Below are 22020 nucleotides of genomic sequence, written 5' to 3'. Positions count from 1 at the left end.
TTGCACCTGTCCTCAAGTGGCTGTTGACATAATTTATTATGCTCAGTTTATTGTGGATTGCATTTGCTGGGGGGGGGGGGCTCCTTCATAGAATGGAACTGTAATTTGTAATAATAGTGATCTTGCGGACTGAGAGCTAACACAAATAAGTGATATGGAGGAAGTATCCTAACTACTTGTGCAGAATAGACACACAGCTATGCAGTTCATGACTTAAGCAGTTCCAGTTATCTGCACACTTGTTTTCGCATTGCCTTCTACTCGTTGCAAAAGTTGCTTCTCCATAATTGACATGTGAAGAACCATATGAGGTCATCTGGAATCCCTTGTCCTAACTGCACACAATTCTGTGTCAGCAAGTTAGAGAAACAATCTGCCAAACATTTTTCAGGTAGAATGCAGTGTTGAGCATGTTGTTCGGCATATGCGACATGTGCGTGATGCCTCCAGAATATTGCATCTGCCATTTCTTGTGTGGAATAAAAGGACTCCATTTCACTTTAAGTTCCACAGAATCACTAAGATTGTTAAGATCCCAGCACAACCTCAGAATAATTTGTACAGAATGGATTACGTGACAGATAACTTGTAAGTCTGTTGACTTAGTACTCATGTTCCTTGGTAGCCTTTTTCTTCCCATTCCATTCATTGACTGTGAGGATCTTGAAATGATTTTTGAAGTAATTGTACACTACATTCTCACAGCATATTTTTAAGTTTATGTATATGTTTATTATAATTGTCTATCATTATGATGATCACCTGATATTAATTTTTTAATTTATGCACAACAAATCAGTAAAATCACACGCAAGTGGCGTCTCACACATCTAGGAGTTCCACTTAAGTGAATGTATACATGTACTTCAGTTACATCTCAGCATACACTTGTGATGTGGAATTTTAACTGACTGTGTCAAAGGCACTCGATAATTTTGTGTCATTAGCTGATGTGAAAAAATTCTGGCTGACACGGAACTTTACACAATGACTGCGCACTACTTGAGCTTGCCACAGATTGATGGTTGTTTTGTGCACAATTCCTGTTTAATTATATGTGTAGGAAAGTTACCACATTTGACTTAATACCACACCTTTGCTTATTAGAAGTTTGAAAATACTGGTTACCAAAAAAAATTGTAACTGGATTGAGGATTTCTTGGTATGGAGGACACCGCATGATACCTTGGACCAAGAGTCATCAATGTAAGTCACTTCAGGGTCAAACATTCTCATCTCTGTTAAGCATTACCATCTTCACATTTAAAAATAAACATGCAAATTAATGTTCTCTTCAGAAATGATGGTGTTTTCCAGTGGTGCCGGGTTTAATAATAACATGAATGAAAACATTTTGTTGTTCAATAATTGAGATCTATTTCTCTCCATGCTGTGGTTGAGCCTTTTTTTGTATAACAGCACAAAATTAGTTTTCATTAAAAAGCCACGTGTTGCAAGATAACTGACGATCACATTCATAGAAACTTTACTGTTTCAAATGAGCAATGCAGAAGGCTCACTTCATCTACATCTACACTCTATGAATCTATGTGTAGTGCTTGGCTTCTTCCTGTTCCATTAATATATGGTGCATGGATAGAAGTGCGTACTGTAATCATTGTAATCTTATCCTCATGATCCCTGTGTGAGCAATAAGTTGAGGATTGTAGTATATTTTTAGAGTCATCATTTAAAGCTGGTTCTTGAAACTTTGTTAGCAAACTCTCTTGGGATACTTACCATATGTCTTCAAGAGTCTACGAGTTCACTTCTTTGATCATCTCACTGACTCTCTCCCACAACTCAAACAAAGCCATGACCATTTGTGCGGCACTTCTCTGTCCACGTTCAGTGTCACCTGCCAGTCCTATTTGGTATGAGTTCTGCACACTTGAGCAAAATTCTAGGTGTGTTGCATAAGTGATATGTAAGCAATCTCCTAGATAGCTTGACTGCATTTCCCAAGTATGCTATCAATAAACTGAAATCTGCTATATCCGTACTAAGTATTACACCCAAGTATTTGTATGAGTTTACAGATTCCTGCTGTGACTCACTAATATGTTCATAGGATACCATGTGTTTTTGTTTTGTGAGGTACACAACTTTACATTTTTGAACATTTAAAACAAATTGCCAACCTCTATACCACTTTGAAGTCTTATCAAGATCTGACTGAATATTTATGCAGTTTCTTTCAGACAGTTCTTCATTATAGATAACTTCATCATCTGCAAAAAGTATGAGATTACTGTTAATATTGTTTGCCACACCATTAATATACAACATGAACAGCAAGGCACCCTGCATGCTTCTCTCTGATACACCTGAAGTTACTTCCATATCTGTCTACGACTGTCCATCCAAGATAAAATGCTGCTCTTCCATACCAAGAAATCCTCACTTGAGTCACATATTTCATCTGACACCTCATATGATCATATTTTTGATAATAAGTGTAGATGTGGTACTGAGCCAAGTGCTTTTCATAAATCAAGAAATATTGCACTTACCTGACTGCCTTGATCCATTGCTTTTCGTGTCATGTGAGAAAAATGTGAATTGGGTTTCACATGATCTATGCTTTTGAAATCTGTGCTTTTTGGCATTAAAGATGTTATTCTTTTTGATATTTTGCAGTTCAGAACATGTCCTAAGATTCTTCAACAAATGGATGTCAGAATATTGGATGGTAGTTCATTGGATCATTTCTGCTACCCCTCTTATGTACAGATGTGGCCTTTGCATTCTCCCAGCAACTGGTCACATTTTTTTGTTCAATGGATCTACAATGTATTATAGTTAACAGAAAGGCTAACTCAGCTGCAAACTGGGTATGGAATCAGATAGGGATTTCATCAGGCCATTGAACTTCGTTCAGTTTTAGTCCCCAGTGTCAATGACACTAATATCTATTTCATTCATCTTTTCAGTGATACGACAGTTAAACAAGGTCAGCATTCCTGAGCTTTCCTTAGGGACATTTGAAAACAGAGTGAAGCATCCTGCTTTTGTTTTGCTTTCAATGAATATCTGGACACTAATTTTGGTGTTACTGACAGTCTATTCACATGACCAGAATTTAATTGGTTTTGTGAAAGAATATTCAACAGTATTCCACTATGGTAGTCACTGAAGGCTTCACGCAATGCTCCCTCGACAGCCAAATGCATTTCATTCTGCATCTCTCTATCTGTAATCCCACACTTTGTTTTATGTGCATTATGCAGTAGCCTCTGTTTCTTTAGAAGTTTCTTTACAGTGCCTGTATACCATGGAGGGTCCCATCCCTCATAAACTATTCTACTGGGCACATATACACCCAGCACACAGCCAACTATTCTTTTAAATTGAGCCATAGTTCCCCTACATGCTCAAGTCCTGAGCTAAGAGTTTCAAGTTCCTCATTGGAGTGTGACTCTATTGCTTCTTTGTGTAGTTTACTGAATGTATATATCTTTCTAGTTGTTTTAGTTGCCCTTTGTACTGTGGTATTCATTGTTGCTGTAACTGCCTCATACTCACTAATACCAGTTTTGATGTGAAAATCCTCAAAGACATCAGGGCTTATTTTGGCCAGTAGAACTAATATATTCCCATCATACATAGGGCTCCAAACTGTGTTCTGCATAATATTTGGTGAAGGCATTAGTAATTTTTCAAAGGATGTCTTGTTACATCCACCACTATTGTAATCCAATTATAATTTTTATGCCCACCTTTGATACTTGAGTCTTGCCCAAACAGTCTCTCATGCAGCTTCAGTTTGTATCTTGGTGAATTTGAGTTTCTTGTCCACTGTGACACATACATTACCTCCATTTCCTATTAGTCCATCCTTTCGGTATATGCTTAAATGTTCTTCAAGAATCTCATTACTGTCAACTTTTAGTTTTAACCAATTTCCAGTGCCCAGTATTATGTGAACTTCAGTGTTTTTTAGGACCGCTTCAAACTTTGGAATTTTGTTGTAAATGCTTTGGCACATAACCATTTGGATTTTAATACTTTTACTTGGGGGGGGGGGGGGAGGGGGGGGGGAATTTCTGTGGATCTTACACTGACACTTATGGCTGTCTTACAGCTGTCATTATCTGGATTGGATGGAGAGTCACCTAATGTAAAAAAATACCTGCATGCACCACACACTCAGTCAGCTACCTGGGTAGCTGCCTCTGATGTGTAATGCATACCTGACCTGTTTGTGGGGACCCTACAACTCTCAACCCAATGGAGCAGTTGTAGGAAGCCACAGCCTAGCTTGTCACGGAACCCTGACTGTCCTGGTTCAAGACTCACAACCATATGTTCAGGGGTCAATGCTGAAGATTGTGAACTTTGTTTAAACTCCATGAGCAAGACTAGTATTATCAAACATCTCTGGTATTCTCAACCTTCTCTGTCAGACTTTGGAATGATCCAAGTATGGCTTGGAGCCTAGACAACAGCCATCATTTGTTCCAGTGTGTGTCTCAATTTGCAGTTGGGTGCACCCTGTTCCCTCAGTGGCTGCCGGAATAGTCTCTGCAACATATTGGATGAGGCCACCAGGCAAACATTCTGAGTGCACGTGGTGTTGCTTACCACACCTTGCTACCATTTCCCTCATGGGAGCCATTCTTCACATATGTTCTAACTGCTCGTGATTAGTAGTCCCCCACTATTTTGTGTTTGCCTCCCCATTACATGGGACACCACATTTCCAAACAGGTGAAGGGCTCAGTTTTGGTTTCGAACAGTGGAAGACAGCACCCCTGGTCTCTGTCGCTCTTGTACAGGATGTCTAGACTTGCCACTGACACACCACTCAGTCAAGTGGATGAATAGTAACAGATTCTGTATTTTTTGCAGAACAGGCTGTATCCACTGGAGAGGATAATACTTTTTTTGGTAGTCCTTTTACACAACTCTTGGTAGCCCTCCCAACACATTGATTCACAGCAGCTTTGATGGTAATCAGGGCGATTTCCAGCTGCTTACAAATGTCAACTAGCTCATCCCGTACCTGAGATCAGCATACACAGTGTGGCTGTATTATGCCTGGTGCTGTGTTGTACAAGACAATAAACAAATAACTTTAAACAAAGATTTCTGAGTCTCATTTAATTTAATTTATGTGTCTGTTATGCTGTAAGTATTTCAAGTAATCTTTCAGAACTGAAACCAAAAAGGAGGTATACATAACAATGAAAAACTTCGTAGCTACAAAATTGACAATAGCTTTAATTTATGATAAATACTGACAATACATATTGCATTTATAAGGGAAAACTAATATTATATGTTAGTTATTTACAGTAATAGTAAATCACAAGTGCTGATAGTGCAAAAGTTTTTGCAATCAGCTGGAAAAATATGTAGCCAGACAGAAAAACTGCTTACAAAGAAGTAAGGAGCTGAACTGCCTACTAAGAAGTAAGGAATGGAACTGCACTGACTGAACTGACTTTCCTGTGCACTTTTTACTACTACACATAATTTATTGCTGGGTGCCAGAATGCTCCATAAACCGCTAGTGTTATTTAAAACAATGGAAAATTCAGGATGGAATGGTGGAATATTATGGAAGGGATAGATTGCTACTCACTGTGTAATGGAAATGCTGAACTGCAGACAGGCACAGCAAAAAGACTGCTAAATAAGCAAGCTTTCGGCCAGAAAGACTTCTTCTGAATTAGACAAAAAATGCATGCGCGCGCGCACGCGCACACACACACACACACACACAGATATATATATATATATAAAACAAAGATGAGGTGACTTACCGAACGAAAGCGCTGGCAGGTCGATAGACACACAAACATACACACAAAATTCTAGCTTTCGCAACCAACAGTTGCCTCATCAGGAAAGAGGGAAGGAGAGGGAAAGATGAAAGGATGTGGGTTTTAAGGGAGAGGGTAAGGAATCATTACAATCCCGGGAGCGGAAAGACTTACCTTAGGGGGAAAAAAGGACAGGTATACACTCACACACACACACATATCCATCCACACATACAGACACAAGCAGACATATTTAAATATGTGTATGTTTGTGTTTGTTTGTGTGTCTGTCGACCTGCCAGCACTTTCATTTGGTAAGTCACATCATCTTTGTTTTAGGAAACATTCCACGTGGGAAAAATTATATATAAAAACAAAGATGAGGTGACTTACCAAACAAAAGTGCTGGCAGGTCAATAGACACACAAACAAACACAAACATACACACAAAATTAAAGCTTTCGCAACAAACTGTTGCCTCATCAGGAAAGAGGGAAGGAGAGGGGAAGACGAAAGGAAGTGGGTTTTAAGGGAGAGGGTAAGGAGTCATTCCAATCCCGGGAGCGGAAAGACTTACCTTAGGGGGAAAAAAGGACAGGTATACACTCGCACACACGCACATATCCATCTACACATACAGACACAAGCAGACATATTGAAATATGTCTGCGAGACTGCTTATTTTGTGTTCGCGTATCTTAATCTCACCCAGCCAGTTTATTGTTTTCAACATATGATCCATAAATAATATGAACAACAGTGGAGACAGGTTGCAGCCTTGTCTTACCCCTGAAACTACACTGAACCATGAACTCAATTTACTGTCAACTCTAACTGCTGCCTGACTATCTATGTAAAGACCTTTAATTGCTTGCAAAAGTTTGCCTCCTATTCCATAATCTCATAGAACAGACAATAACTTCCTTCTAGGAACCCGGTCACATGCCTTTTCTAGATCTATAAAGCATAGATACAATTCCCTGTTCCACTCGTAACATTCTCCATTATTTGCCGTAAGCTAAAGATCTGGTCCTGGCAACCTCTAAGAGGTTGTGTGTGTCTAAGTCATCATTTTCCTCTAATGGTTCCACTATGCATACTGTGTTTACAGGTAAAGCAGCATTAATGTCTGCCCAAAGTAGCTTTCCTGTACCGAATGGTATTTTATCCCATGAATCTACCTTAAAGGACACTGCTCTAAGTTAGTTGATTCCTCTTTCTGGAGAGAGGGATCTTGTGGCAGTGTGTCCTTGGCAGCTGTGCCACCTAATTGAAACAATATTCTGCAGTGTAACCTAATCGAAACAATGTTCCACTAAGCTCCACTGTTTGCTGCCCGAGGTTGATTATGGTGTTTTGTTTATTCAGGAAATCTAGCCCTAGGAGAGCATCATATTCATTGTGTATTCTTGATACAACTTCCAAAACCTCCTCAAATCTTACACCATGAATGTGAAAGGTCAATGACGTACATCCTACTGAAGGTATGTCACCTCTGCCTATACCATTTAACTTCTGTCTTGGAGGGCCATATCTCCTGACCTCAGTGCACTGTTTACTTATGACCGACATGTGAACCCCAGTGTCGACTAATAATCTACATATTTTACATTAATAGTGCCTGGTAACCAACAGCTTGCCTTTACACATGCTCTAATAGCATGGAATTTTAATGGGGACACCTGGCGGTGGTTCTGGGGTTCCCATTCCTGTTCACAGATCCCTGTTTGCAAATTTCCCAGTATTGCTACACTTACCATATGTATGGACCACCCTCTGACAATTTGTACACTGTGGTTGGTGACAGTTTTTCGCTATGTGTCCCTGTTGATCAGCCGGCCGGTGTGGCCGAGCAGTTCTAGGTGCTTCAGTCTGGAACTGTGCGACCGCTACGGTCACAGGTTCGAATCCTGCTTCGGGCATGGATGTGTATGATGTCCTTAGGTTAGTTATGCTTAAATAGTTCTAAGTTCTAGGGGACTGATGCCCTCAGATGTTGAGACCCATAGTGCTCAGAGCCATTTGAACCATTTTGAACCCTGTTGATTGCATCTGAAGCAATGAATCCCTGTGGAAAATGCATTTTTTTCTTTCTTTGCACCTCATTCCTGCATCAGTTAAATTCTGTGGAAATTCAGCCCTAACATGGTGCAATGCTTTGGGTGGCAATCCTCGCAAAAAGTATCTAAGGTCCTGTTCTCTGCTTCTTGTAAAATATACTTATTGGCTTAATCACTGCCTGACAGTTGGTAAGTGTTACTAGTAACTTTTTGCACTCTATCCACAAAGCTTTCTATTGTTTCGTTGTGCCTTTTGGAGATGGTGTTCAGTTGCTCCCTACAGAAACGGCAATTGTTTTGCTTTTTAATTCACTCTTTCAAACCAAAAAACTCACATGGAGGTGATAATATTTCAAGTGAAGCACCAAAAATCTGTTCTTCACATATACACGACGTATTCAGACACATTTGCAATACATCACAGTCACACAGGCAATATTTACAAACAGAATGAAATATGTTATTACCTGTCGTCTTTACAATAAATACAGGGTGTCCCATTTATCTTGACCGCCCTAAATAACTGTTTGTCCAGATGCAAATTCTAAAATTTTTCAAACAAATGTTCTTTAGCCATCAGGGGGACATCAATCAGCATGATTTCCTTCATTGTAGCTTTGTTTTTTTTTTTTTTTTTTACAAAGATATGATCAAAGGTATGACATTTTTAAATGGCACCCTATTTTTTTTTTTTTTCGGCAATTCATTTCCTCTCCTAAAGACCTATTCAAAAATGTATCACAGTGTACCATTCACTCAAACACAACATTGACTTTGAGTCTGGGATCAGAAACTCATCCACTTGCTGGAGTTGTTAGAAAACAAATGAAAACTAAGTAAAAACATAACACAAAATTGACTTCGACTTCCTGTACCATTGTCCAGGAGGAGAACATTCAGCGGCGCTCAGAGTGGTGACCCTGGGCACCAATGCACTGGTGCACTCGTTGAATGAAAGAATTATTTACTGGTTCCAGTGCTGCCTGCTGAAGAGACTTACAAGCGAGCATGATACGTTCCTGCATGTCCTCTGGAGTTGTTGGAATATTGCGATAGACATCTTTAATGCATCCCCAAAGAAAAAAGTCCAGGGGATTTAAATCAGGAGACCTAGCAGGCCAAGTGACTGTTCCTCTTCAACCAATCCATCTGGCAGTATACATTTGGTTCAGAACACGACATGCATGCAAGGCATTATGTGCTGGACTTCCATCGTGTTGATACCACATAAGCATTCTGGTTCTTAGCAGCACTTCATCCAGAAGAGGAGGAAGAATTCATCTGAGGAAGTTGACATACACTATCCCATTTAAACTACCACTGATGAAATAAGGACCAATAATTGTAGTACCAAGCAGCCCACAGCAGATGTTAACTCTCCACTGGTGCTGGTGTTACACCTGCCTAAGCCATCGTGGGTTGTCGCTGGGCCAAGAATGCATATTCCTTGTATTTACGTGTCCTTTGTTTGAGGAGGAACATTCATCAGTAAATAGAACATTGGAGAAGAAGTTCGGCTTTGCTAGTATTTGCTGCTGTGCCCACTGACAGAACTGTACACAGTTCTGGAAATCATTACCAGGCAATTCTTGATGTAGGTGTACAGGGTAAGGATGGAATCGGTGACATATAAGAATACGATGTACACTGGTTTTAGGAATTCCAATCTCGTGTTCAATCTCTTGTATGCTCACACTTGGATTCATAGCAACGAAAGCGAGAACAATAACTTTGGCAGCTTTGTCTGTGTGAGTGCTACAACAATTGCATTGTCATGGGTTGCAACTTCATGTTTCCTGAAGTGTCGAAAAAAAAATGAGAAAACATCCATTGGGAAGATGTGTTCTTGTCAGGATATCCGTCTCTGTACAATTCCGCTGCCTGCGTAGCATTTCGCCTACCTTCAACAACAACAACAATAAAAGAAACGTTATATCAATGCAGTTTGTTGGAAGGACAGCCTTTACTGTATGCCTACTCTGCACAACAGTATTTAAAAGGACTAAACTACTGTACTAAATGTACCCGTACATAAGAAAACAGTATTGCAATTACTGTTCTGCTAACTTACATTCCCCATAGATGAGTAGCATTTCTACCTTCTCTTTGTTGCTGTACATTCTACTCACACAACTCTTCAACTGATGATGGTTGATGGAATGATGGGTGTGGATTCTACTTTTTTGAATAGGTCTTTAGGAGAGGAAATGAATTACCAAATAAAAAATACAGGGTGCCATTTAAAAAAATCATACCGTTGTTCATATCTTCGTAAAAAACAAAGCTACAACAAGAGCAATCATGCTGATTGACGTCCCTCTGACGGCTAAAGAACATTTGCTTGAAACATTTTGTAATTTGTATGTGGACAAACAGTTATTTAGAGTGGTCAAGATAAATGGGACACCTTGTATAGTAAGACAGATATTAATATTTACAAACCAGTCTCACTATTTACCTCCTTCACAAAGGTAGCAAAACATTATTTATGGAAGAACTTTAACATACCCCTCTCATAAGAAGATTATTTGATAGGGTCTCTCCACAGAACATTCAACTTCTCAATTTGCTGGTCACATTATTCTTTCGGTTACAAATTATTTTTTCCTGGGGAAAGAAAACAACATGTCTTTGCTAGCCAGTTCTTTGAATTAAATTATGATTTTTTAGATGTATAAAACATTCTGAGGTGCCCCCAACACATGATACAACATGTCCCCAAATGTGGACCTTGTGTTCAAGTGGGTACAGCATAAGTCAAAAAGTCAAAGTACTTTATTTGATTTTATTTCACCAAAATACATAAATTATACAAAGTTTACTTAATGATTATATACATAAACTATCATTTTACATTTGTGAAGAATGATAATCAAAGAAACAAGTTTTTTCTAACCAGACATAAGTGAATCAAGAACAATACAAGAGAAGGAAAGTTGCTACTCACCATATAGCGGAGATGCTGAGCCGCGATAGGCACAATAAAAAGATTCACACAATCATAGCTTTCAGCCATTAAGGCCTTTGTCAGCAGTAGACACACATATGGGAGTGGCGACTGGGTGGGAGTAAGGAGGAGGCTGGGGCGGGGAGGGGGAGGAATAGTGTGGTGGGAGTGGCGGACAGTGAAGTGTTGTAGTTTAGACAGAGGGTAGGAGAGAAGGTGCGGAAGGGGAGGGGGTAAGTAGCGGAAAGGAGAGAAATAAAATTAAAAGACTAGGTGTGGTGGTGAAATGACGACTGTGTAGTGCTGGAATGGGAACAGGGAGGGGGCTGGTTGGGTGAGGACAGTGACTAACGAAGTTTGGAGCCATGAGGGTTACGGGAACGTAGGATGTATTGCAGGGAAAGTTCCCACCTGTGCAATTCAGAAAAGCTGGTGTTGGTGGGAAGGATCCATATGGCACAGGCTGTGAAGCAGTCATTGAGATGAGGGGTATCATGTTTGGCAACGTGTTCAGCTACAGTGTGATCCACTTATTTTATTGTGCCTATCGCGGCTCAGCATCTCCGCTATTTGGTGAGTAGCAACTTTCCTTCTCTCATATTGTTACATTCCATCCTGGATTTTCCATTGTCAGACATAAGTGAATGTTACATTTTACACAATAAAAATTGGTTTTGCCTTTGCAACCCGGTTTCTTGCACCTGTAAAATGATTTTTTGTCACTGACCACTGGAAGATGCCTAGCATTGTCCAAACAAACTTCAGCTTCCGGCTGAACTTCCACATTGGCTTGTTTTGAAGTACTTGAACTCTCAGTAGTGGGACGCCCCTCTTCCTGGCAGCTGGCTTATCTATTTTTGTTAAGTACTTTGGACACACTTGCCCTAAAGTGAAGCAAATCAAGGGTCTTAATTTTAAGAGCACCTAATTCTGATGCATTTTTCTTGTACTCAGTCCATGCATTTACACATGCAATATTTATTGCATGAGCAAATATGTGAAGTGTCCACTTTCGCAGTCTGATGAGTGTGCAAAATGTGATCAGAAAACCCGTCTTGTTGATCCCTCCCATTTGTGGATTGTAAATTTGAATAACTTCTGGCCAGTCGATTTCAACATACTTCTTTTCAGTTTTATTCCACATTTTACTCACATCTTTCTTTCCAATTCCCACATAATTCAACACCATTTCCATTGGCTTACTGTCATACACTTTTGTTACTATAAATTCTCCATCTTCACTTATCAGTTCCTCAGCACAGCCTTTATCACATTACTTCGTGTCTTTGTCATACAAAAATGGTAGATTCTTGAAGTGATTTTGGTGCACCATACATATTGCATACATATTCTTATGTCTCAAGTACTGCAGAAGACTATACTTCAAGAAATAATTATAAAAAATTAGAATCACATTTGTTTCATTGATTCTTTCTGCTAATTTCACCACTACTGATGCACCAAGAGCAAAAATTTTTAACATTGCTGGATCAAGATCATGTCGTCAAACATTGATATAATATAAAATCAAACATTTGACCACTTGTTCTACAGAGTGCAAATATTTTTATTCCCCATGGTTTTGGTTTGCTCTTTACATACTGTTTTACATTCAGTGATCCCTTGAAACGTACCATATGTTCATTGACACTAAGATGTTCTTCTGTTGATAAACTCAGCAACCATTCCTTATGGAATTGTATATTGGTCTGACTTTCCAAAATCGATTTATTTCTTTTATTTCTCTCCTTTTCACTACTTACCCCCTCCCGCCTCCGCACCTTCTCTCCTGCCCTCCATCTAAACTGCAACTCTTCACTGCCTGCCACCCCCCCCCCCCCCCCATACATCCCTCTTCCTTTCCGCCACAGCCTCCTCCTTACCCCCACCCAGTCGACACTCCCATCATGCACTAGTGCTGCTGTTCGCAGTGCGGTTTCAGCTCTTTGAGACTGCAGATGTGAGTGCAAGTTGCATTTATCTGAGTGTGTGTGTGTGTGTGTGTGTGTGCGTGCATGTATGTGTGTGCGTGCGTGTATGTGTGTCTAATGCTGACAAAGGCCTTAATGGCTGAAAGCGTTCATTGTGTGAATCTTTTTGGTGTGCCTATTGTGACTCAGCATCTCCGCTATATCGTGAGTAGCAACTTTCCTTCTCTGGTATTGTTACTCTCCTTTCCATAGATATTCTCACTCCCATTTCCCACTGTGTTATTGGGCGCCCTCTAGGTCTTTTTCCATCCTCCTTTAGTCCTTCCATAATTTTGGGGAGTCTCTGCCCATGCATCCTCTTAACATGCCCGTACCATCTTAATCTCTTTTCTTCAATTTCTTCTCTCATACTCTCCTGTTTAAGGTCCTATTTACATTCCTTACTCTGTACATTCTTGTTTTTCCCTTAACTGCTTTGAGAAATTTCATTTCCCCTGCTTGCAACCTGCTCCAGTCCCTTTCTGTCATTGTCCATGTTTCTCCTCCATAGATAACAATAGGGAGGTAATAACTCTTATACATAAGGAGTTTTGCTTTTTCTGAAACTTCCTTATTCCAAATCAGGTGTTTTATTGTTTGGTAGAATTTGCCTCTATTCTGTAACCTCCTATTACTTTCGTTGGTTATTCTTCCATCACTAAATAAGTGAAACTGTCTACCATTTTGAGGGGCTCTCCATTCAAAGTAATATTTCCGTTGATCCCTTTGTCTCTTCCAAATACCATTACTTCACTCTTACCTTTACTTATTTTTAATCCATACTTTTCCATTACTTCCTTCCATGCATCAAGTTGTAACTGTACCTCTACCTCTTTATCACCTCATATTACCAATCATCTGCAAAAACCATCTTTTTGTATTTTTCTTTTACTATATCTTTAACTGCCCTATTCATTCCCTCCATCACAACACTAAAAAGTGCAGGAGATAAAATACTTCCTTGTTTAAGGCTTTGTCTTATTTCGAAGTATTCATTGTTCCCTAATGGTGTTCTAATTCTACATTTGTGTCCTCTGTACATTGTCTTTATTACAGTAATGTATCCATCTTCTATATCTATCTTCTTCATTTCTTCCCAGAGTCTTTCCCTGTTAACTGAGTCATATGCCTTTTCTATGTCTATAAAAACTGTTATCACCCTTTTGTTATACTCCAAATGTTTTTCCATCAATTGACGGATAGAAAATATCAGGTCGATCGTGTTTCTTCCTTTTGTAAACACATGCTGTTCTTCACTCGGCTTCTTGTCTATCTTTTCACTTATTCGATTTAGCAACAATAGTATTTTTAGCAAATCACAGTTTGGGTTTCAGAAGGGTTCCTCTATAAGAATGCCATTTACACATTCAGTTACCAGATTTCCAAACATTAAATAATAAAATAGCACTGGTTGGTATTTTCTGCACCCACTCCAATGCATTTTACTGTGTGAATCATAATATTCACCTACATAAGTTAACATTTTATGGGCTTGATGGTATAGCCAAACAATGGATAACATCATATCTAACCAAAAGAATGAAGAAGGTTGTACTTAGTAATTCAAGCAATATAGCCTGTGACATAGTTCTGACTCGGGAGAAATCATCTATGGAGTTCCCCAAGGTTCAATCTTTAGTCCACTACTGTTCCTCATACATGTAAATGATCTTCCATCTAGTATACAACAAGCAGAATTAGTTCTTTTAGCAGATACAGCATACATACAGAAATAGAAACAGAGGTAAACAATGTTCTTAAAAGTATCATTGACTAGTTTTCTGCAAATGGTCCCATCCTGAATTTTAAAAAGATGCAAGATATTCAGTTCTGCATACCTAGAGGTATTACACCAGTGACAAGTGTAACTTCAAAATTCTTAGAAGTCCACATTGATGAGAATTTAAATTGAAAAAAAAAAAAAAAAACACATTCTGCAAGTCCTAAAACAACTTAGTTTAGCTACATTTGCACTTGAATAATTGTGAATCTTGGTGAGAGACAAATCAATAAGCTGACAACTGTGACATATTTTCATTCAATAATGCCACATGGAACAATGTTCTGGGGTAACTCATCCTTAAGAAAGAAAGTCTTCATTGTGCAAAAACGTTCTGTGAGAATATGTGATGCTCACACACAATCAGCTTGTAGACATCTCTTTGAGGAGTTCAGCATTTTGACTTCAGCTTCATGCTATATTTATTCCCTCATGAAGTTTGTTGTGAATAATCCACTACAGTTTAAGAAGAAAATGAGGTACATAATTCATTATATACACATACTAATGTGCTTTATATGTCCGGGCCAATCTTGCAGATTTTCAGATAAATGCCGACTTAAATAACGACAATATCCAAAATAGCACAGCACTCTGTACTCAGCGAACAAAAAGAACACACACACACACAAAGGCATGTGATTCATATTGGTACAAAACTCTACAACAGACTGCTAGCCAACATCAGAAAATTAGAAGGTGAAAACAGATTTAAAGTAGAATTTAAAGAATTTCTACTTGAACAATGTTTTTACTCAGTAAACGACTATTTAGGCCAATAAACAATTCTGATAATGTTTATATTAATGCAAAACTGAAAACAATGTCTTTCATCCCCTAAAGTTTCTATTAATTTTGTATATCTGATGGACAACTGTTGAGTTTATTGAATTAATGTAGTGAATATAAGGGATTTCTGTTGCCTTAGGGCAAACAGATTATGCAATTATAATACTGTTAATATACATGTAGAAAAAGTTTGTGTCTTGTATGACCAAGTATTATTATTTGTACATTTTTGTACAATTTTGTATGTATTATTCTTGGTACTACTTAATGTAAAATTTTGTATGTTCCTTTTCCATAAATTGTTTCACATAAATTTACATCTACTTTTCGATAACATCCATACAATATTTATTGTCTATAGATGGATAAATAAATAAATAAAAAATACCATACAATAACAGAAGGAAGAATGACATTCATTACTATGTATTAAAGATGTCTTTAGCACAAAAAGCGGTGCACAATGACGCAAAAAAAATTTTTGATCATTTACCCAGTGATATGAAATGTATGACAGACAGCAAAGTTAAACTTGATTGCGGAGAAAATTTCTGCTTGAAAACATGAGAACTCGTATCCCATAGAAGAATTTCTGTTATTGTAATCTGTAAAAGGTGGTTGGTAGGAATTACAAACTCACATCTGTAAATCATTTTTTTCTTTTTGTTAAATAAATTAGAAATGTTCAGAATGTAACCGCAGTACAAATTAATTTGTGTTGTGAATGTATAATGACTGTCATGCAAAATTATATGGAACAATTTACTAACTAACTTATTGTGTAATAGTTTGATATGGCGTGGAGAACCATTAAAGAATCATGTACATGTTCTTTGCAGTGCAATATTTTTCAGTGTGAAAGTGTACATAGTTGTAAAACTGGCTAATTCCCTATCATAACAGTATTGCATGGTATACTATTTTCTTTGTATAATTTGCAATTCTAGCTTTACAAAATTCATGCACCACTTGTGAAAGACCTAAAACTAAAACGAATCACTTAGAAAATAACAGAGCACAGGTACTGTGTAAGTATGGTTTTGTCTTTTGCACAATTTGTAGGAACACAGAGAATATGTAATATTTTAAGTTTTTTCAAAGCTCACTTTATATCATCAAACTAAATTTGTTGTTCATAGAGTTGCTTGAAGTGTTACTTAAAAATTTTCTCGGGTGTAGATTGCTATCTGTCAGAAGACATTGGTTCAATCTTATGGTCATGTCCTTCGTCAGGGATATACTGGTGATATTATACTGAGCTCTGCTATTTAAAATCATGCCACCCTATTCTTGGTGTGCTTATATGTCCATGATGTAACAAAGCAAGTTGGGATGATTTTACTTCCCCTCTTCTTTTGCCATCTGCCTTCTTAAAACTCCTTTTATTCATTTTGACTAATTACCATTAACATAAGCGAGTATAATCTGCATTTTCATAAAACAGAAAGGTTGGCCCTTAGTTTTTAAAGAATATAACATCAGATCTAATTTCATGCTTAGTTTTATGTATGTAATTGATTTTCTAATTTATTTCAGCTATTCCTAGTTATGCTACAGAAGAATGCTGAAGATTAGATGGGTAGATCACATAACTAATGAGGAAGTATTGAATAGGATTGGGGAGAAGAGAAGTTTGTGGCACAACTTGACCAGAAGAAGGGATCGGTTGGTAGGACATGTTCTGAGGCATCAAGGGATCACCAATTTAGTATTGGAGGGCAGCGTGGAGGGTAAAAATCGTAGAGGGAGACCAAGAGATGAATACACTAAGCAGATTCAGAAGGATGTAGGTTGCAGTAGGTACTGGGAGATGAAAAAGCTTGCACAGGATAGAGTAGCATGGAGAGCTGCATCAAACCAGTCTCAGGACTGAAGACCACAACAACAACAACAACATTCCTAGTTAATACTTTCATTACAAGGTGAAATCAGTAATTGTTTTGTGACTTAAATTCTGTTGTTGACTTATAAACAAGTATAACTTCTGTAATAAGTATAAACGTTTGGAGGAACAACTAATTGTATTCTTAAAGGATCTGTTTGGCTCTATTTGAAAACATGTTAGCAAAGCCAGCCCTTAATTAATTCCAGAATAATTAACAGTTTTGTCGACAGTATTGTTTGCCTAACTATATATCTTAATTTCATGGTTTAAACAAATAACTCGGCTTAATCCTTGTAGTAAAAAAAAAAAAAAAAGAAATTGTTGTATTTAGTTAATTTAATGAGTTATGTTTTAATTGTGATTTCTGTAAATTAAACATCAAGCAAAGTGTAGTTTGAGGGCCTATTATTGTAATGATATATAAGGGCCAGATTTTTGGTCATGAGGCAGTCAGTCCACAGCCAAGTTTCAGACAAGAAATCTGTATTGGTTAGATCAACAACAATGCATCCCTGAAATAAGTGTAGCACAATTAGGCCATGTGTTAAAACAATGACAGTGTCTGTCCCATACATACATTATTATTCTACAAGAACTGAGAGCCAGGTGGTTAGGCTTTTACTGCTCATAGATGTTCAACAGAAAACTATTGTAGCAATATGTGGATGTTCGCCTGCAACCTATTAATAAGGCTTATCGAAAGTTAAACAGTAGTGCACTGGCCAAATAACTGTGTAATATTGGGGGGTTGTGGACAGTGAAGGTAAAGAACTGTAAAACACAACCATGTATCTGCTGTCCACATCATTTACAGTAGTCAGTGTCCAAATTACAAACCCCATTTTCCAGCCAGTGCAGTACGTCGACACCAAGGACAATCAACAAAGAGATGAAGCAGGCGAACATCACATTGTACATGCATTACTTGAGCTCATGCGCTTCTGCTGCAACTCTTTACCTCCGGAAGGTAGATGAGGAAGTTTGGAACCTTCTAAGTGTATGAAGATACCTCTGGAATGTAGATGAGGAAGTGTGGAAACTTCTAAGTCTATGAAGGAAACTCGCTGTACTGCTTGTAAATCTCAAAGGCTTTGATACTTTGGAGCAGTTCTGCTAGGGAGGGGTCTATCTTGTGTTACACCTGTTATTGTTCATCTTGGTCTGGTGCTAAATAGACCTTAACCTCTCCAGTTAATGATTCAACATAGTATTTGCTGTACATGCACTTGAAATGACAATATAACACAAGCTGCATAAGATTATGTGTCTGCTGTTTTGTGCTGGAGGAACTCCAGTCTAGCAGCTACAAAATGGATTTTGTTATAAAAAGGTCAGATAGATGAGTACAGATTCTCTTTGATGGGAGGGTGGAGGGTCTGTTAATGGCCTTTGCTTCTAATAATATAGATGAGGATTTAAAATGAGTACTGCTGCTGCTGGTCAGTGATTTGACTTGCCAGAAAGTGTCAATAATTTCTGGGAGATATTCCATTCAAATGGCAGAAATGATAGAAAAGGGGTAGTTGGAAGTCACTGTGAAGTATTCTATGGTGGATTTCAGGAGGTGCAGTGCTAATGATGTCTGCTGCTGTTTTAGGTCCATTAACTATTTAATGTCTTCCATGTTTTTCAAGCAGAAGTTCACCGGGTGTGACTTGATCAGTATACAGCATGCTTTGTATCTTCAAATATGCAAATGTTCGACCTCACAAGTCTGTCATTGCCATTATTGTAGATGGCGCTCAAAGTTTATTACCGTATAGTGAATAGCGTTTTATTTGTCTCATAACATACAATTTCTAATCATATGATTAGTGTACAGGAGACACGTTAAAAAAATGGATAACACAACATAGGCCTAATTGGTACAAAGAATTTTAACATTAATATTGTGGTGTCACCACCAGACACCACACTTGCTAGATGGTAGCCTTTAAATCAGCCGCAGTCCATCAGTATACGTCGGAACCGTGTGTCGCCACTATCACTGATTGCAGACCGAACGCCGCCACACGGCAGGTGTAGTCTAGAGAGACTCCCTAGCACTCGCCCCAGTTGTACAGCCGACTTTGCTAGCGATGGTTCACTGCCTACATACGCTCTCATTTGCAGAGACGTGAACTCCTCAACAGTGTAGTAGCAGCGTTTGCAAGTATATCATATAGCTTTGTTTTCAGTGTCTCTAGGTTCATAGTCAGAACATTCTTTCCTTTTAGCTTGTTATGAATTTTCATTGCCATATACTGGGGAGACTGCGCATATAGGTTTAAGCGATGAGTGGGAAGCATAAAATTGTCTTTGTTTCTCATGTTATATGTGTGTGATTGAAACAGTTTTCCTCGAATAAATTTAAATTGCTGTGTAGAAAGATGATACTATCATAGATGTATAAGAAGGGAACTGTTAATAACTGTTGCTGTTCAAAGAGTGGGTGACATCATGTCCTTGGGTGGGCAGTACACATGTTCCTTATTATTCTTTTCTGTAACTTTAGTATGCGCAATGTATTGCTTGAATTTCCCCCAAAAATAATACCATACCTTACAACTGATTGAAAGTACCTGTGGTATGCAATTTTCCTTGTATTCATGTCTGTTGCCCCAGCTAATATTTGCATAGCAAATGCAAAGTTACATAATTTGTTTAACAGGTAGTCAACATGTTTATTCCAATTTAAATTTTTATCTAGGTTTAACCCTAAAAACTTCACAGAATCCACTTCTTCTATATCCTGATTTTTATGAGATATTTTAATTTCTTGGGGCTTTGACTGTTTTCTTCTGAATTGGACCATGTGGGTTTTGGGGATGTTAAGTCTTAATCCATTCAGTTGGAACCATGTTTCTAGTTTGTTCATTCTGTTTGTTATGTAGAGAGGGATGTTTTCTGGCTCCTGGTTTTCAATTAATACAGATGTGTCATCTGCAAATAAAATCAATGGAGCATTTATATTGTTCGGTAAATCATTAACATAGAACAAAAACAAAATAGGTCCTAGAATTGAGCCTGGAGGGACACCTTGGGCTACTGTTTTTCCATTTTGAATAGTAATTTGTTGCATTTGATGAGACAATCTCTCTTTGTTTCCTATTTGATAAGTATGAAGTAAGCCAATTTAGAACATTACCATTGATCCCATACTTGTCAAGCTTATAGACGAGCAGTGCATGATTTACAGAGTCAAGGCTTTTGTGAGATCACAAAAGATTCCTGCAACTTTATTATTGTTGTCTAATGATGTGCTGATATTGTCGATAAACTTGTTAATTGCATCAATAGTACTTTTGCAATGCTGGAAACCGAATTGGTTTTCCGTAATAATATCATATTTCTCCATAAAATTTCGAATCTGCGTAGCAGCAGCATATTCAAAGATTTTTTATAGGACTGGAAGGAGGGAGATGGGACGATAATTCCCCATATCCTCTCTTGACCCCTTTTTGAGCAACGGTTTTACTTCTGCATACTTCAGCACCTCTGGGAATCTTCCTTGTTCAAAGGATTGGTTTATTACTTTAGATAGTGGGTATCCTATTACTTTACACACAAAAAAGACATTGTAGTTGCACTGATTGTAGAAATTATTCATTTTAACTATTGCAATTTCGGCTTTTTGGCTCAGATGCGACGACATGTGCTTGACAGAAATTTTTTAGAGTATTTTGCAGTTTACCACTTGATAATTTTTATTAAGCCAAAGCAACAGTAGTGAAGAGTAATAATTTTTACAGTCAATTGCAACTGACGCCTTTTAAAAAGTTTTAGGTGACTGTGATACCCAACCATGAGAAGTTAATCACATAAATCTTTGGTACACATACATCAAATAACTTTGAAATTACAAACATGGAAATAGATTCTCATAAATTGACCGTAACCTATGACAGACAAACCATGAGAATAAAACCTAACAGTCCAAGGAATCACACAGTTTCTCTCATAAGGCACCCGGAGATCAGTATGCAGTGATAGAATATGTAAACACTGAAGTGGCTTACAGCAGGCTGCAGCTAGCCTTTCATCAGTACAGGTAGCTGCCTCACATGATACACTGTTCTGCATCTCATGCTACGTGGCACACAGTGTACGCTCATGATGTTGTAGTCTTTAGAAAGATCAATGATGTATTTTCAGTACTAGTGTCCTGTGCATCTACAAAAGAAACCATAGATGAAGAGCTTTAGATAACATATTATATCTCCAAGACTAAAGACAATATTAGATTCAACATGTAAGAAGAATGGAATTTTTCACATTGCAATGATGAAATTCTAAATTATTTGAAAGGATAATGATGATAATTTTTTGTTTGCGGGAAACTACTTTAAAATTTGTGTGTTTCTTCTATGTTTCCTTATAATATTCTATTGCCAGTAATTAAAATAGAAGTTTTCATGTAGATAGGAAACTACTGTGCAGAATTGGCTTCGCTGCAGCCACATTTGTATACCGACAGCCTCTTCCAGAAGAAAAGACGGAGACAGAAGATGATGAGGAAGGAGCAGGTGACAAAAGGATGGATCTTATGGAACTTCAGTACTACTTTGAGCAAGCAGGGGCAGGATTATCAAAAAATGAAGTGTTCTGCACATCAGCAGCACTTTACAACTTGGGTCAACGAGAAATCATAAAGAAGTACAGGTACTATTAATCTTTAACTGTTTTACTGAAATTCTGTAAAATTGTTATTCACTTGTGTGAACTTCTATTTTTGTAGCATCTAACAAATTACAACAACTTTTAAGATCCTTTCAGAGTTTCCTGGTATACATATTTTTTTATGTTTTTTTAAAGGTCACATTAATTGTACCTTACCCATAC

General features: G+C 37.9%; 1 protein-coding gene across 1 annotated transcript in view; it reads left to right on the top strand.

Moving 5' to 3' along the window:
• The window catches only part of LOC124612557 (radial spoke head protein 4 homolog A), a 497314-nt gene that overhangs the window by 187817 nt on the left and 287477 nt on the right, over nucleotides 1-22020 (top strand). The window contains exon 4 of the mRNA XM_047140832.1: nucleotides 21656-21840. Coding sequence (XP_046996788.1) covers nucleotides 21656-21840 — 185 coding nt within the window. The remainder of the gene's footprint in view (nucleotides 1-21655; nucleotides 21841-22020) is intronic.

The sequence above is a fragment of the Schistocerca americana genome, chromosome 4, assembly GCF_021461395.2.
Source record: "Schistocerca americana isolate TAMUIC-IGC-003095 chromosome 4, iqSchAmer2.1, whole genome shotgun sequence".
In the NCBI taxonomy this organism is placed as follows: Eukaryota; Metazoa; Arthropoda; class Insecta; order Orthoptera; family Acrididae; genus Schistocerca; species Schistocerca americana.
The sequence above is the reverse complement of the archived record's forward strand: the minus strand, read 5'-3'. Positions and strand labels throughout refer to the sequence as shown.